The sequence below is a fragment of the Drosophila suzukii genome, chromosome X (assembly GCF_043229965.1).
Source record: "Drosophila suzukii chromosome X, CBGP_Dsuzu_IsoJpt1.0, whole genome shotgun sequence".
Lineage (NCBI taxonomy): Eukaryota > Metazoa > Arthropoda > Insecta > Diptera > Drosophilidae > Drosophila > Drosophila suzukii.
In genome coordinates this window covers 24,582,118-24,598,245 of record NC_092084.1, presented here as the reverse complement: position 1 = coordinate 24,598,245, position 16,128 = coordinate 24,582,118, and the positions used below count along the sequence as shown (strand labels likewise).

At 46.9% G+C, this 16,128-nt stretch overlaps 7 protein-coding genes across 7 annotated transcripts; 5 read left to right on the top strand and 2 right to left on the bottom strand.

Annotated features, from left to right (window-relative positions):
- Positions 1-211: 211 nt before the first annotated feature.
- bys (Bystin) lies at positions 212-2,053 on the bottom strand. Its single transcript, XM_017067765.4, has 5 exons — positions 1,817-2,053; positions 1,632-1,749; positions 719-1,511; positions 542-661; positions 212-482 (listed from the first exon to the last, which is right to left on the bottom strand). Exons 1-5 carry the CDS (start codon positions 1,943-1,945, stop codon positions 332-334), a joined length of 1,311 nt encoding a protein of 436 aa, XP_016923254.2. The 5' UTR covers positions 1,946-2,053; the 3' UTR covers positions 212-331.
- An 895-nt stretch (positions 2,054-2,948) lies between these two features.
- Positions 2,949-4,844, top strand: RpS6 (ribosomal protein S6). The gene is made up of 3 exons (XM_017067719.4): positions 2,949-2,991; positions 3,229-3,433; positions 4,175-4,844. The coding sequence occupies exons 1-3, from the start codon at positions 2,986-2,988 to the stop codon at positions 4,708-4,710; spliced, it is 747 nt and encodes a 248-aa protein (XP_016923208.1). The 5' UTR covers positions 2,949-2,985; the 3' UTR covers positions 4,711-4,844.
- Positions 4,845-5,395: 551 nt separating this feature from the next.
- On the bottom strand, positions 5,396-8,139 carry p115 (General vesicular transport factor p115). The gene has a single exon (XM_017067718.4). The coding sequence runs from the start codon at positions 8,046-8,048 to the stop codon at positions 5,559-5,561; it is 2,490 nt and encodes an 829-aa protein (XP_016923207.1). The 5' UTR covers positions 8,049-8,139; the 3' UTR covers positions 5,396-5,558.
- Positions 8,140-8,714: 575 nt separating this feature from the next.
- On the top strand, positions 8,715-9,179 carry LOC108004567 (uncharacterized). Its single transcript, XM_065867576.2, has one exon. It carries the CDS (start codon positions 8,715-8,717, stop codon positions 8,877-8,879), a length of 165 nt encoding a protein of 54 aa, XP_065723648.1. The 3' UTR covers positions 8,880-9,179.
- On the top strand, positions 8,914-9,179 carry ND-MNLL (NADH dehydrogenase (ubiquinone) MNLL subunit). Its single transcript, XM_017067502.4, has one exon. It carries the CDS (start codon positions 8,914-8,916, stop codon positions 9,082-9,084), a length of 171 nt encoding a protein of 56 aa, XP_016922991.2. The 3' UTR covers positions 9,085-9,179.
- A 1,727-nt stretch (positions 9,180-10,906) lies between these two features.
- Positions 10,907-13,578, top strand: Nek2. The gene has a single exon (XM_017090624.4). It carries the CDS (start codon positions 11,062-11,064, stop codon positions 13,306-13,308), a length of 2,247 nt encoding a protein of 748 aa, XP_016946113.2. The 5' UTR covers positions 10,907-11,061; the 3' UTR covers positions 13,309-13,578.
- Positions 13,579-14,085: 507 nt separating this feature from the next.
- Acat1 (Acetyl-CoA acetyltransferase 1) lies at positions 14,086-15,596 on the top strand. The gene has a single exon (XM_017090621.4). It carries the CDS (start codon positions 14,205-14,207, stop codon positions 15,435-15,437), a length of 1,233 nt encoding a protein of 410 aa, XP_016946110.2. The 5' UTR covers positions 14,086-14,204; the 3' UTR covers positions 15,438-15,596.
- The last annotated feature ends 532 nt before the right edge of the window (positions 15,597-16,128 follow it).

Sequence of the window (16,128 nt, the reverse complement as noted above, 5' to 3'; positions counted from 1 at the left end):
ACATAATGTATAATGCGGGCCATCTGGTCAATAGCCGATGCGACTGCGACGGCCCCAAAGATACCGTCATTGTCAAACAAAAAAATAAAACAAAAGAAGTAACTAAAAACTAATGCAAAATTGTATAAAAACACACACACATTTGTTTTTTCTATTAAAACATTCAAAAGATTAAAACTGCTTTTCATTTCCCCATGGGCGAACAACTAAATTCTATTTTCACTGCATATGTAGGTATATATTTACATATATAAAGACTATCCGAACTGCTGTTCGTGGTATTAAATAGTAAAACAATATCATCTTAAATTTAACCTAAGCTATTACTGCCTCAGCCTTCGTACTCCACATCGGCATCTGTGTACATCTTGGCTGGCTGCCCAGCCAGGCCATTATCCGTCTCCATCATCTCCACATCGCGGCAACTGGCCGCCTGCAGCTCCCTCCTCACATCGGGCGTAATCTTGAAATGGCTCTTCTTCCTGTAATTTTAAACAATAAGTTTTAACCTTCGGTTTTCAATAGGTTTGTCTAAACTTACTTTAGGAGCTGGAGCAGGGCATCCCTCTGTTCGGAGGATATGTCGTTCTTGTAGCGCTGCGCAAAGGTGAGCAGGCTCTGGTGCCATAGCACTGGCAGCTCCCGCTTGTCGTTCTCGAATCTAATGAAGAAAGCTATTGTTAAATCAAGTCTTTACAAAATAAATAGATAAACCCACCTCAGAAAGTGAAAGACGGCGGCATCCACCACGCGATAAGGCAGAGCATACCGCTTGTCCAGGAAGTAGCGAATGAAGATGGAGTTGGCGCCCGAGTAGGCCATCTCGCAGATCTTCAACAGACAGGCGGAGGAGTGCAGGACGGGAATGGAGCTGCGGGCCACCACGCTGCCAAAGATGATGGCCTCGCGCAGCGTACAATCGCCGCCCTCCAGCAGCGGCAGGATGATGCCCTTCATAAAGGCAGCCGGCTTGAAAAGAGCCCTCTTCAGGGCATTGTACAGATGCATATTCAGCTTCTTGTACTCGCAGAGATCGTCGCGAACACGTGGTAGCAGCACCAGGTTGTAGAATCTTTGGGCCATCGCTTGCGACAGCACCGAACAGAAGATGCGGGTGCCCTGGAACATGGCAGCTGCGCTCCAATTATGTGGCTCCGTGATGAACAGGATCTGCTCCCAGTTGCGCAACTTGGGTATGATCTTAAAGGCCTTTGGTATCTTGCCACTGCGATAGCGTTTGAGCACATCGCGTACACCCTCGTACATCTCCTTCACCTTGGGGTCAATCTCCTCGATCTTCAGCGAGCCCTCGTCGGAGATCTTGGTGTGTATGTCTGCCTCCTTCTCCTGGATCTTCTGCATTATCATCTTGGAGAGGTGCAGCGTGCGCTTGCCCTCCTGCGCCGGCTGCTGGAAGCGCTCGAAGGCGGCCACATCGTCGTCGTCCATGTCCAGGTCGGCCATGAAGTCGTTCTCGTTGACTTCCTCATCCTCCTTGGCATTGCCGTCGTCTGAGGAAAGGAAATCAGTGATGTAGAGTTAGTTAAAATTAGTATAAGAATGACATTTTAGCAAAATCAGAGGACTTTATCCTTTATCTACCTTGGAAAAATAATATTTGGTGCACTTACTCAAATTGAAGTTGACTTTCTTGACGGTCACCAAACTCGGGAAGTTCTCCTCGTCCAGTTCCAGCTGCTGCAGCTTGGCAGCGGCCAGGATCTTCTGGCTGCTCCTGGCATCGATGTTCTGTGAAAAAATGGTGGAAGATCAAGTTATACATATTTCTAAGTGCGTTTTAAACTTTATCTCTTACCGCCGATTCCTCGGCCCGCAGTTTGACCTTATCCTTGGTCTTATTCTTGGCCACCTTGCCCTCGGTGATCTGCTTCTCCAGGTTCACATTCTTGATCGTCGCCACATTGGCCTTCTTTGGCTTGCCCATTTTGCCAAAATATCCTTAAATGTCAGTCGTTGTAACAAAATCAAGAAATTCTAATCACTACACGTGTTGCAACAAAGCAGTGGGCGTTGCCAGCTAGTCTAGAACTCGAAAAACAAAACACATTTTTTGACCGTCCGGCAACGTTACAGCAGGGCTGCCATTTCGATAGGCTTATTTACCCAGGGATGGTGCACGTGCGATACTGAAACTGGTAAGTGACTTTATAAAAATAAATATTTCTTTAAGAAAAGTAATAATTATTTATGTTATTTTCAGGGACCGTAACGATTTTAATTTAAAAAAAACGTGTTAAATCATTATTATTTGTTAGCTTTTATCTAAAAAAGTGATAACTATATCAAAATTAAAAATTGAAAAAATTATTTTGTTTTCAGTTAATTTAATAAGAATCGAAATAAAACTATCACCCTCGATCTTTTGAAACATATATGATTATAAAAATTGAATAATAACATTTTCTGCATTTTTTTCGGGTTTTTCATAACCCTTTTTATTTCAGAAGTATGCAGTCTATACCTATACCAAAACGTCACCAAAATATAACCAAACCAAGCCTGTTAAATTTTAAATTGATATATATATTTTTTTCAACTAGGTTAATATCTAAAACCATGTTACCAAGATTTCTTTTAAGGCGGTAAACGAATTTCTTATTATTAAGAAAACTTATATAAAATATTTGTTTTTGAGAGACCAAAACTATACAAATTTATTGACGGTAAAAATTAAAATGTTATAGACAATAAAATATCTCATGTTAATATGTCTATAATACAATTTTAGATGAAAATGTAATATTACTTTTACTAGTTAAATTTATTTAATGGAATGGTTAGGAAAGTCCGTACAAAGAGTAAACAAATATCGCCGTGATCGCGAAATATCGATATGAGACGGAGCAACCAGTCCACCTCCCATCTCCACTTCCTCCTATCGGTCTTTTCCAACCCTGCGCTGGCAGCCAACAGACCTCGGCCGATTCTTTTTTTTTCTGCGTTGCGTGCAAACAGACCGACAATATGAAGGTGTGCTGAAAATTTGTGAATTTAACTGTGTTAGCCCGGTGGCCAATGGGAAATATGTCGAAAATGACTAAACGCAAGCACTGGCGCGGTGTTCAGATCGATTGCGAGCGAAAATAACCAGTGATTGCGTTTAAACGAGTAGATGATATTTTATCCGACTCGAACTCGAACTTTGTATATTTTTTGTGTACGACAACTACATTATGTGTGCCTTGTTTTTTTGTTTGTGTGTTGCAGCTCAACGTTTCCTATCCCGCGACGGGATGCCAAAAGCTGTTCGAGGTGGTCGACGAGCACAAGCTGCGTGTCTTCTACGAGAAGCGTATGGGCCAGGTCGTCGAGGCCGACATCCTCGGAGATGAGTGGAAGGGCTACCAGCTGCGCATCGCCGGCGGCAACGACAAGCAGGGATTCCCCATGAAGCAGGGTGTCCTGACCCACGGTGAGTTTGCCATCGGCATTTTGGGATTCGCAGTGATTGGAGGGATATGGGTTTTGTATGGGTTACCGGCATAACTTGCTGGTAACCCTTGTAGCGCCAGGTCTATAACATACTATCAGTTTCCATTAAAGGATTAGTATTTATGAAACCTTACTGGGAAGTAATTGGAAATCCAAAATTGTTTATTAACATAACCTATCTATGGGTCAATGGTAAATATCATATCCCAGCATAAGACCCTGAGATATAGATCTGTCTGATCGATAAGAAGGGTTCCCTAACATAACCTAAAACAAGATCTTGAGGTTTATCATTATCTCGTTATAAAAAGGGTTTCCTAAAATAACCTGGGTTGGCGTCTTTCAAGATTGTGTATATTTCGTTAATGGTATGATTGATTCATCCTCGGAATTTAGCTTATAAATTCTTTATAGATAGTAGTTTAGTAACTTTATATCAGAAGGTTGTACTTAAAAAGTGGGAAATGTATCAATTAGATATTCAACTAGAATTTTTTAATCTATTGTAACAATTAAAACACATTTTTAAACATAACCTAGGTAGGGTATAGGGGTATAAAGAAAGTCAAGGAAACTTATTTTGATACAATAGTTGGGGTTTTTGTGATCCAAGTAATTTAGCCTTCTTTGATATCCCACCTAGTTGACTTCCAATCACTGGCCATATCCACAAAACCTCCTGAAGAAGACCCTACTAATTTACACATTCACCAACCCACAGGTCGTGTGCGTCTGCTCCTGAAGAAGGGACACTCGTGCTACCGCCCACGCCGCACTGGCGAGCGCAAGCGCAAGTCCGTGCGCGGATGCATCGTGGACGCCAACATGTCCGTGCTGGCTCTGGTTGTGCTGAAGAAGGGCGAGCAGGACATCGCCGGCCTCACCGACACCTCCGTCCCACGTCGCCTGGGACCCAAGCGTGCCAGCAAGATCCGCAAGCTGTTCAACCTGAGGAAGGAGGATGATGTGCGTCGCTTTGTGGTGCGTCGCCCTCTGCCCGCCAAGGACAACAAGAAGGCCACCTCCAAGGCCCCCAAGATCCAGCGCCTGATCACCCCCGTTGTGCTGCAGCGCAAGCACCGTCGCATTGCGCTGAAGAAGAAGCGCCAGACTGCCTCCAAGGAGGCTGCCGCCGACTACGCCAAGCTGTTGGTGCAGCGCAAGAAGGAGTCCAAGGCCAAGCGCGAGGAGGCCAAGCGCCGCCGCTCCGCCTCCATCCGCGAGTCCAAGAGCTCCATCTCGAGCGACAAGAAGTAAATGCCGCCGACACGGAACCCACATTCTTCGTTTAAGCAGAAACTGAACGTAGATCGGATCAAAATGATCTACGAGAGGATAAAAGAAACTTTGTAACCATTTACGTTAAATAAATGTGAAAAAATGGTATACAATGCGGTGTGTTTGTGTTGAATTTGTAGTCTTTTGAGGGCCATACTAGATGAGCAGACTATCCAATCAGTCGTGTCCCCCCAATGGAAAAACAAATAAGATAGTCTGGGAACTTCAATATATTGATTTAAATTTATTTATTCAATTTTTCCGTCAGGTAAATGCAACAGTTCTGACAATAGTTTATTTGAAACATGGTTTGGCATTCTTAGCTGATGATTATACGTATATATATTTTTATTTTCTACAAAAGGAACATCCAAATTAGAATAGATTGCGAAAAGCTGGGTCCAAAAAGTTTTAAAGGAGTATTCTTAAAGTAAACAATAATATACTATTATTTTTAAATACAAGCATTATTGCCAAATAACCCCTACAATAAATTTGTCTAAAAAGGGTATTATTTGGCCATCAAAAAATAAGACAAGTTAACCCATTGACTAAGCAAACAAAAAGTTAAGGACAGATTGGAAAGAGATGGAAGCAAAAAACGTGCGCGGATGTGTAGCTATCTCTTGCGATTTCCTGCAGTTCCCGCCAAAACAATCTTGCATTGGTTTTAAATTCCGATCTAAACATATATTCTGTACGTAAGTAAAATATATATAAATAAAAACAAGTAGAATGTGTGTATATAAGAAGGTAAGGGGTTTTTTGGGCAGTCGAGCAGTATCCTGTTGTAATACGTGGTCAGCAAGTTATCCGGAAAAGGATCCTTATCTGCTGGCGGTGCCACTTGGGATGGGACTCTCCTCCTCGGCTGCCGGCCCGCTGGGAGCTTCATTAGAAGCTGCTTCCTCGTATCGCGTCAGTTTGGCCTCCTGGTCGGCCAGCAGTTCGAGCAGATCCTCCTGATCCTTTTGCGTGGCCGCAAGGGATTCCTGCGCCGCATCCGCCCGCTGTTTTTCGGCAGAGAACTGTTGACGCAGCGTCTCCAGCTCCTTGGTCAGCCGGATATTCTCGGCGAAGTACATGTTGGCTTGGTAGCGAGCAGCATTCAGCTCCTCCTCGTTGGCCGTTGTGGCTTCCGATCCCGGGGTGGACTGCACCTGACCCGCCGAGGCTCCCAGCTGCGCCTTAAGCAGTGTGTTCTGGTCCAAAAGCTGCGCCTTGAGCGACTGCTCCTCACCGAGTTTTTCCTTCAGCTCAGCATTCTCCTGCTCCAGTTCCTTGGAGGATTGCTGCAGGGCTTGAATCTGGGCATCCATGCCGCGAATAATTCCCTTATACTGGGAGACCAGAGCAGAAGCTTCCGAACTCAGGGTGAGTTCCGTCAGTTCAATGCCATCCACATCGAATCCGCTGACCAGCTTGGCAATCAGAGCCTCCAAGCCCTTGTACAGCTTGCAGTACTCGTAGTCGAGCAGTAGTTCTCCGGCGGATTTGGCCCGGATCTGCGCTTGCTTGCAGGCCCTGCTGTAGGCCTCGTGGCGCGAGACCTCGCCCAGTTTGCTGCAGAAGCTCTCTTGACCAATTCGCTTGATGATCAGCTGACTGATGTCCTCGCGCTTCTGGCCGGGCAGCGAGTTGTCATTGAACTGGATGCACAGGCCCATGAGGAAGGCGCACATGCCCTGGACCAGGAACTCGCGTTCGTCGTGCTCGTTGGAGCAGAGTTGGGCCGTCAGATAGGCCATGGTGCCCTGCGTCTCCAGCAGAGCCTTCACCGCTCCCGGGCAGTGGGCTAGCCACAGGCTGAGAAGCATTAGCAGGCCTACCTTGCTTTGCAAACGGTAGCGCTCCTGCTGCATGAGATTGGTGCACTGCTCGAGCAGCGTGATGGGCCTTTGGCCACCGGGTGTTGCCAGCAGAACGCGCAGAAGTTCCTCTTTGAGAGCCACATTCTCCACGAGGGAGTGCATCAGGGCCACGGCGGAGAACCAGTTGGCCAGAGCGTCTGTAGAGAAGAGTCCGGTGCAAAGTAGTTGGCCCGTCGAAAGGGCACTCACATCGGAGGTACTGGAGGGCAGCAGGGTCTGCACCACCGCCCGTTGGCCATCGGCATTGCGGTAAAGGAAGCACTCAAAGCAGTAGAGAACGGCGCAACGCAGAGCGAGCAACTGTTTCTCATTAATCATAGACATTAGCAGGACCACAATGGCCGGTCTGGGTGGACTGCTCGGGGCCATAACCCTTCCCAGTTCGTCTTGGTTATCGCGATCGCCGCGCACCACTTCGGCCACGGCATTGATCGTCTCCGTGAGTATATCCGCTGGCACACCGCTACTCATCAGAATCTCGCAGAGAGCATGGAGCAGCCGGGACTTTTGCATGACACGCTGGCAGGCGGCCACCACCTGCTGTTGATTACTGGGTGTGACCAGTGCCCGGACCACTTGCAACAGGCAGTGAAAGTTCGAGACCTTCTGCGGCGACCAGCCCGTCTCCTCCGTATCCTGGGAAAGCTCGAACATCGGCGCCAAACGCTGAATGTAGCTGCCCTCCTTGAAGAACTGCTGGTTACTGGAGTTGTTCTTAAGGAGATTCAGTAGCAGTATCAGGCAGTCCTCCACCACTATGCCGCCATCGGAGCAGCCCTCCTCCCGGACAATCTCGAACAGGCGATCGAAAGCGTTCTCAAAGGCCACAATCTTCTGGATATTCGAGTTGCCCTTGGTCAGTTCGATCAGCAGCAGCAGGACATCGTTGCGGATCACCTCGCGACTGTCCGTCAGCAGATCCATCAGCTTGGACACGCCCATGGGGCTGACCAGGACCAGATCCTGCAGTTCCCGCGTCTTGTTCGAGATGAGGGACGTTATCAGTTGTATGGCAGCGCGACGCACCCGGAAATCGTACTCGTCCAGGTAGCCCATCACCAGGGTGACATGCTCCGGCGTCTTGATAAACATCTCCGTGAACTGCTCGCCCACATTTACCGAAACCGTGGGATTGTCGGCCTCCTCGTCGAATTCCTCGCTGGTTACCACGTTGCACAGGGTGTCCAGCGCATAGCTGATGATCTCCGCATCCTGTCCGTCGTTCTGGAGCACCTGCACCAGCGGCGGCATGCCCTGGGCGCCCACCTCGATGCGGTATTTGCGGGACAGGGCCTTCAGCGCCCGGCAAGCATCCCTCCGATCCTCCAGGAGCGTCGAGGAGTAGACGCGGTCCACCAGCTTTTCCACCGTCTCAGCGGCACTCGGCTGCTGGCCCGGCTCCGTGCCGCCCAGCACCGTCTTTATGCCACTCTTCAGGAACTCCATGCGAGTGTGTTTACGGTTTATTCTGGGTTTTTTCGCATTTGACACGACACGTCAATTTATGAAAACAATTGACGGGCGGCCGATGGTCGATAAGTGCAAGCCCACTTATCGATAGACGCCTTGGATTTAAATGTTTTAGCGGGCTTACATTTGTCATGTATACCTCAAGCTATTATTTTTGTAAGTTATTTGTAAAATCTATTGCATTAGAAATTTTAACTATTATATATTATTTTTAATTTCAAATTTATACAATTTCTCAAAATAGAAGCTAGCTTTTTTTTTAGCTGATTCTATGACTTTTCGCTAGGTGGCATCCCCGTTACTGATAATCGATAGGCAATCGCTGTCAATTTCATTCAACTAAAAACGAGTCGACAGCCCTGGTGCTATCGATGCTATAAGTAAGTTGAAAACAAAACTAATTTAGCAAATTGGAGACCAAAATCAAGGGAAACTAACCCCGAAACATAACTGAAGACTCGGCGCACACACGGTGTAAGAAGGGTTCGACGAAACGCACTTAATTAACACGCCGCTTGGGAGATATCACTCATTTTCATTACGTAATCCGGCAAAATTCTCACCATAACATAACAAAAACCCCAACGCACATTACACCTGTGTCTCACAAATCCCCATCTCGTGTGCTTGTCTTGCAGACCTATGGGCAGTGGGATTGTGGTGCAATTGGCTCGAAAGTACGGCGCAGTGATATTCTTTCCCACTGTTGCAGTCGGCTCGATTTACGCAGATTGGTCGCACACCCGCGAGTGGAAACGCCAGCAGCTTCAGTTGGCACAAAGCGCCCAGCTAAGGAATCAGCGATAGAGGCTCCAACCCCCATATATAGAGCGGAGACACCATGGTCCTAGGACTGGACAAGCGAGCACTGTGGGGCGCACTGCCCCTGCTGGGATTCGCCATCGGGCACTTCCTGGACAAAAAGGAGACGGACCGCTTGACCATGTTCCGGGATAAGAGCGCCCTGTACGGCCGCTCTGACGGCAGCGCGGATAAGGCACCATCCTGGTAGTCCTGGCAGTAATCCCGCCAGCATCGCTATACGCTATCCATTATATTATTTTTTCCCCACTCACTGTTAACCAATAAACCGGAGAAATGTGAAAATCGCCTGTCGTCGTCTGTTTACCTGCATTTGCGGAGGAGGAGGCGATCTGCGGTTAGGAACGTGATTTATTTGTGAAGGATTGCGTAGCATTGTTTGTTTTACCCAGGAAAACCATAAAAACATCAACACACGTCTAACGATAAGCCGAAAACCATGAAAATCCAAGGAGATAACTCGTTTCACGAGGGATTCTACCTGGGCATCACGGCGGGAGCGAGCAAGAGGGCAATATGTGAGTTTTGCAAAGTTCGGATCAGGGGCGTAGGTAGGATATTTTGGGAGGGCATTTGTAGACCTCCAAACTACCATTATTGTAGATATTCTCAGATATGTCACATAAATCAAATCAATAGTGGTTACCCAAAAATGTTCCTTTCTGTTTCGTTTAACTACGTAGTAATGAAGTTCAACTGATCAAAAATGTTTGAATATAGTGTTAATGATTTTTTTTAAATTTTAAAATGTATAAGGAATCCGTTAATTTTATTAAATTAAATTATTACGTCGCCTCTTCGTCTAGGCTTACAAAATATAACTATTTAGTAATTTTCATAAAGTTTAGCAGTAATCATATATTTATTACCTGGAAACTTATTTTTTGTAATTTCAATAATGAAGAACAGAGGACATATGAGATATTTAATAACAAACGTCTATTACATATTTGTTTCCAGAAATTTTGCGGTAAAATCACTGGACAAGTGATGGCCCCAAAAATTCTCCTTCGCACGCCCCTGCTTGAGTTCCCAAGTGCTTCCAGTCGAAACCGTTAGACAGAATCCCCTTCAGATATGGATTATGAAATACGATGAGGACATTTCCACTTTTCCAAACAAGGCAGCAAATTGAAATGCCAGTGCAACAAAACTAATTTATTTTTATGGGCCCGTCCAGGGTTAGGGGTTTCGTATTCGGGATCAGAATTGAGCGTGATGAATCGCTGGAATTGGGTTCCTGGGCGTGCTGGCTCTTTCTAGCCCATTGTCTCGATGGTCAGCAGTGTGTACACAGGCGCAGTGGATTTTCCAGATTTTCGCCTCACAAGTTCACTCTCTCACAGCGGGGGAGAGAGTGAGCGGGACAGGGAGATGCAGGAGATTTGCAAGTGTCTGCATCGGCTTGGTGGTGTGAGCGAGAGGGCAGCAGAATGATCTTCATTCCTGGAAGGTAACGAGAGAAGCGGGACGTGCTGGAATAACAGGACAGTGCTGGCTGCTCTTGGCGAGAAAATAGCTATATTGTGCATTAACATGTAGGTGCGAAATGATTTTATAAAAATGACAGGGTAATTTCGTACGAAGGTCAGTGTTATTGGTCTTGTAATGACTCTGCTAAAATGTAATCAAAATTAGCCTTGCAGATTTCAGGCATTGCTAAAGGCTTCTATATTTTGCCGAAACATTTTATAGTTTCTAACAATAATTTAATGAAATTGAAGATCCTAATTAAATCTAATATTTTAAGACCTGTAATTAAAATGCTTATGTTAGTACCTACAATTATTTGTATTGTATAACTTAGCTGTGATTATAAGTCGATTACAAGGTAATCCTCCAAATAGTGTACCTCATAATTTTTTTTTTAATATTTATTCATGTATTATCTAGACGGAAAACAATATTTTTCAATACTTCTATATTCTCAAGCCAGACTTAGCGGGCCAAGCCAATGACAAGTGCTCAGCACTCGTCCCTCTCCCTCGTCCACTTGTTGTTGTTCTCTCCGGTTTTTGCAGGTAGCCGAAAATGGGAATTCCAGAAAGAGTCGAGTTCCAAAATCCTGCATCCCAAAAACCAGTCTCAGTAGTTCGAGTTTAGATTTTATAGCGAGCGGAACGAAAATAGGCGGCGGAATAATAACAAGTTAACAATTCTACCAAAAATGAGCGGTGAGGAATCTGCCGGCATGGACTTTTCGCAGAAGACCCTGCAGGATTACGAGGTTTTGGCCGTGATGGGCAATGGATCCTTCGGCACCTGCTACAAGGTGCGGGACAAGAGCACCGGTGAGCTGTTTGCCTGGAAGGGCATGAACTACGATGAGCTGGACGAGGCGAAGTGTGAGGCCTTGGTATCCGAGATCAGTGTTCTGCGGCAGCTCCAGCACCCGAATATTGTGCAGTACTACCATCATCTGGTGAATCGGGAGGCCAAATCGGTATATATAGTGATGGAGTGCTGTGCCGGCGGCGATCTTGCCCAGATTGTCCAGCGAGCCAGATCCCAGAGGCAGCGCTTCGAGGAGCCCTACATCTGGCGGGTGCTCTTCCAGCTTTGCCGTGCCTTGCAGGTGTGCCACAACAAAATACCCAACGGCACCATCTTGCATCGCGATATCAAGCCGGCCAACATCTTCCTGGATGCGGCTGGGAATGCCAAGCTGGGGGATTTCGGTCTGGCCAGGATGCTGCGACGGGATCAGAGCTTTGCCGCCTCTTTTGTGGGTACGCCGCACTACATGAGCCCGGAGTTGGTGAGGGGCAGGAAGTACGACCGAAAGAGCGATGTCTGGGCCGTGGGATGTCTGGTCTACGAGATGTGCGCCCTGCGACCGCCGTTCCGTGGACGAGCCTTTGACCAGCTGTCCGAGAACATCGCCCAGGGCGAGTTCAGCCGGATTCCCGCGGTTTACAGTGCCGATCTGCAGGAGATCATCGCCTTCATGCTGGCCGTGGATCATGAACAACGTCCTGGCATCGAGGTAATCATTCGGCATCCCTTGGTGGTGCGTAATATCAGCGAGCTGGATGGCAAGTTCCCGAGTCTAATTGAGGCAGGCGAGGATTTCTACACGTTGCCCACGGGCGGAAGACTCTTTGAGGACGAGGAAGAGGAGGAGGAGGTGCCTCCAGAACTATCCAGCACTTTGTTTACGGAACAGTATAGCTTCAATGAGGGCTACGGTCAAAGGAGGCTCAGTGTCACTGGTGTTTTTACCCCAGATTTGAGGAGTGAGCTTTTCTATTCCGCCAAGCGAAAGATCTTTCCCTCTAAGAAGCTACAGCTATCAGATCCCGCCTTATACGAAAGTATAAGGAGAGAGGAGCGAGCGGAGGAGAGGCAGGTGGAGCTGGAGGAGGAAAGGCGACGGAAAAGGGAGAAGGAGCAGGAGCAGCAGAAGAAGGACCAGGAAAACCTGAGGAAGGAGCAGCTTAGGGAGACTACTAACAGCCCGCGTGCCCTCACCCAAAACATCTTCGATGAGGTGCTGAAGACCCGTCTCCATGCCATTCGTGCCCAGGAATCCCTGCTGCAGCAAAAACTGGAGGAGCTACAGGCCCGGGAGCAGGAGCTGCAGCTGGCCGAGCAGCGTGTCCAAGGTCTGGAGCGGCAGTTGCACGAGAAAATCCTCCAGCAGGAGAAGCCCACCTGCAGTTGCAGACAACCCATTGCTCCGCCCATTCCGCCTAGGAAGCCTTTGAAGTCTCATCACGATGACACCTATTGTACCATCGAACTCAATGAAACATCGCCGACGGTGGCCAAACTCAATTTGGCTACTCTGCCGGCTCCCAAATCCCTGAACACTCTGCGCAAGGTCACCTTCCAGTCGCCCCAGAAGTTTGTCACCTACGGGATTGAGAACATGCCTCCTCCGGCGGTGGTTAATCAGGTCTTAAATCCGCCCCAGCCCGCAGCCGTTCCCATGCAGATGAGCGTATCCAGCAATGATTCCGGTGACAGCCAGGCCTCCACCACCCGCCGGAAGTCCATACTCTCCCTTTTCGGCCTGAGTCGCGGTTCCAAGGCGGCTTCTAAATCCCTGCCAGCGGTGAATCAGGCTGTCATACAGGCTGCTCCAACTCGCGTGCAGCGACCTCCGTTGGCCCTCAAGCCACCAATCACCCAGGAACAACCGGCAGCAGCTCCTCCGGTTGCCAATCTCTGGACCAAGGAGCAAAAGAAACAGGCCTTCGAACTGCTGGCTGCCATGAATGCGGCGGAAAGGGAGGCGGGCGGAGGAGCTGGAGTAGCAGGCGGATGCGGACCCGGAGGAGCACGTCGCCAGCATCTGAGGCAATCGGTGAGGGAGCGGAACTCCACGCTCCAGCGGAATCGCATGCGGCGATCCTTGGTGGTGGCCAGTGGCCATCAGAAGCTATCAACGCGTGACCAGATGGTGATCTGATCAGGACAGATGGATCTAAGGAGTTGTGGAGTCCAGGAGCCATGGCAACCATGGAAACTACGAGCGTTGTGATGTGGAATAAGTTCCGTAATATACATATATATTCCTTTTTTTTATACACCAACTTTTTTTTGCCATATTTTGCAATCGTATTATTAGCAGTAAGATCTGAACTTTTTTCGATGCCATTCATTGTGCAATTTCAATTAGTTACATAAACAAATCTATTTATGCAGGATTTTTGCATTAAATAAAAAACAATTATAACTATGATGATAGTTTTTTGGATTTTAATTTGAAGGTGGTTTGATTATAGCAGAAAAAATTAAACAAATAAATATTATAATGCTGTGGAGATAACTATTTTCATGAGGCATTTGGAAATTTTTAATTTAAAAAGGTAAATTCCAATCTCAAAATTTCAAATTTCTTGCTTGTAACAACTTCCGTTAAATTCAATTAACGCATTTTTAGTGCTGCATAATGTAAAAACTAAGCTTAGACTTGGCTTTTTCAGGTCTAATCTAGCTTTTAAGCAGCTGGTTGATAAAAAAAGGTATATCTTTTTTTGACTAAGTTAGAGCTAAAACATAAAAATATAAAAGTATATTTTGTATAAATGGTTTCTTAAAACTTTGTTATAATTTTACTTGACAAAACTAAATTAAAATAAAAATCAAGTACCTTCTAGCTATTTTCCGACTATAGCTAGCTTTGTTATCCAACAAGTTGTCAGCACTGTTTCCGCGCCAGCTGTTGCCTATCGATATGCCGATTACCGGTTTGTTACGCAAGCAACAGGTTCTGGTGTGATTTCTGCTTGGATTCTGATTAGATTCTTGTTATTTCCAAGTGTGCTCGCTTGCGCTAGTTAATAAACTTAATTAAATTCCAAGATGTCCGCCCGACTGTTGCAGGCCACGCGTCGCTGGAGCGCCCAGCGTGCCTACAGCTCCAAAATCGCCGAGGTTGTGGTGGTCTCCGCCGCCCGCACACCAATTGGCAGCTTCCAGAGCCAATTGGCCCCACTGACGGCCACCCAACTGGGAGCCCGGGCGATCGAGGCGGCTATCGAAAAGGCGGGAATTTCAAAGTCCGATGTCCAGGAGGTGATAATGGGCAATGTGGTGTCGGCGGGTCTGGGACAAGCTCCAGCCCGGCAGGCGGCCATTTTCGCCGGTCTGCCCACTAATGTGTGCTGCACCACGGTGAACAAGGTCTGCTCCTCGGGCATGAAGTCGGTGATGCTGGGCGCCCAATCCCTGATGCTTGGCTACGCGGATGTGGTCGTTGCCGGCGGCATGGAGTCCATGTCGAATGTACCCTTCTACCTGAAGCGTGGCTCCACGCCCTATGGCGGTGTCAATCTCACCGATGGCATCGTTTTCGATGGCCTCTGGGATGTCTACAACAAGTTCCACATGGGCAACTGTGCCGAGAATACGGCCAAGAAACTGGAGATCACGCGCCAGCAGCAGGATGACTTCGCCATCGAATCGTACAAGAAATCAGCGGCAGCTTGGGCCAACAAGGTGTTCCAGGACGAAATTGCCCCGGTGAAGATCCAGCTGAAGAGAAAACCAGAGGTGGTCATCGCCGAGGATGAGGAGTACAAGCGGGTGAACTTTGACAAGTTCGGTCAGTTGGCCACCGTTTTCCAGCGGGAGAATGGCACTGTGACGGCCGGAAATGCCTCCACTTTGAATGATGGCGGTGCCGCTGTGGTCCTCATGAGCGCCGAGGCAGCCCAGAAGGCGGGTATCAAGCCGCTGGCCAGGATTGTGGCCTTCCAGGATGCCGAAACCGATCCCATTGACTTCCCCATTGCCCCGGCTCTGGCCATTCCCAAGTTGCTGAAGCGAGCCGGCGTTCGCAAGGAGGATGTGGCCATGTGGGAGGTCAACGAGGCCTTCTCTCTGGTGGTCCTGGCCAACATTAAGAAACTGGACGTGGATCCCGCCAAGGTGAATGTTCACGGCGGAGCCGTTTCCATTGGCCATCCCATTGGCATGTCTGGAGCTCGTCTGGTGGCCCATCTTTCGCACAGCCTGAAGAAGGGCGAACTTGGCTGCGCCTCCATCTGCAATGGCGGCGGTGGAGCCTCCTCCATTCTCCTCGAGAAGCTGTAAGCTCACCTGGAGGCCCTGCTCTCAACCAGAAATGCATTTACTACGTGGAAAGCTGTATGTTTTTTTTTAAATTGTTAAGTGTCTTTGCGCTTGGCCGCATTTATCGAAATCTTGTGATTTGCATAATAAAATTATGAAACAGTGAATAATTAAAAAGAAGTCGATTTTTTGCATAACCTTTTGTGGGTCGAATATAATAATGGTTTCATAATATTTAAAAAAATATAATTTACACCGATTTTTTTGTTGCCATCTAAGAACAACTCCGTTCTTACTAAGAATGGATTATAAAACCAATTACCCAGTGATAATAAAATAATAAAACAGTGAAAAATTACTGTTTATGGATTTAATATCTTGTGTTCAAGAAATTGTTAATAAATATCATAATTATTTTGTGTTGTCTTTTGGGGACAACTTTCAATGAAGCAAACCCGATTTTTTGGTTCTGTACCTATACACATTTTTTATAAAACCAATTCACTGGGTAAATAAACTATAATGAAACATTAAATAATAATGGATTTTAAATCGTAATGGCTTCAAAAAACTTCTATTAAATATTATTTGTAACTAAATGTTGTTTCCTAGGAATCCAACAATATTTTCTTTGGTTCCGTTTCCCTTAAAAATTGCTTATAAAGTCAACTACCCAATGATAATTCCCGCTTTTCTATGGTATTTTACCGGA

Excerpts from the sequence above, each read along its gene's own strand:
- p115 (XM_017067718.4), bottom strand. The coding sequence starts at position 8,048 with ATGGAGTTCCTGAAGAGTGGCATAAAGACGGTGCTGGGCGGCACGGAG.
- bys (XM_017067765.4), bottom strand. The coding sequence starts at position 1,945 with ATGGGCAAGCCAAAGAAGGCCAATGTGGCGACGATCAAGAATGTGAAC. Across the intron at positions 1,750-1,816 it reads TGCGGGCCGAGGAATCGGCG|AACATCGATGCCAGGAGCAG; the intron begins GTAAGAGATAAA and ends ATTTTTTCACAG. Across the intron at positions 483-541 it reads GCCCTGCTCCAGCTCCTAAA|GAAGAAGAGCCATTTCAAGA; the intron begins GTAAGTTTAGAC and ends TTAAAATTACAG.
- LOC108004567 (XM_065867576.2), top strand. The coding sequence starts at position 8,715 with ATGGGCAGTGGGATTGTGGTGCAATTGGCTCGAAAGTACGGCGCAGTG.
- Acat1 (XM_017090621.4), top strand. The coding sequence starts at position 14,205 with ATGTCCGCCCGACTGTTGCAGGCCACGCGTCGCTGGAGCGCCCAGCGT.
- RpS6 (XM_017067719.4), top strand. Across the intron at positions 3,434-4,174 it reads GCAGGGTGTCCTGACCCACG|GTCGTGTGCGTCTGCTCCTG; the intron begins GTGAGTTTGCCA and ends ACCAACCCACAG.
- ND-MNLL (XM_017067502.4), top strand. The coding sequence starts at position 8,914 with ATGGTCCTAGGACTGGACAAGCGAGCACTGTGGGGCGCACTGCCCCTG.
- Nek2 (XM_017090624.4), top strand. The coding sequence starts at position 11,062 with ATGAGCGGTGAGGAATCTGCCGGCATGGACTTTTCGCAGAAGACCCTG.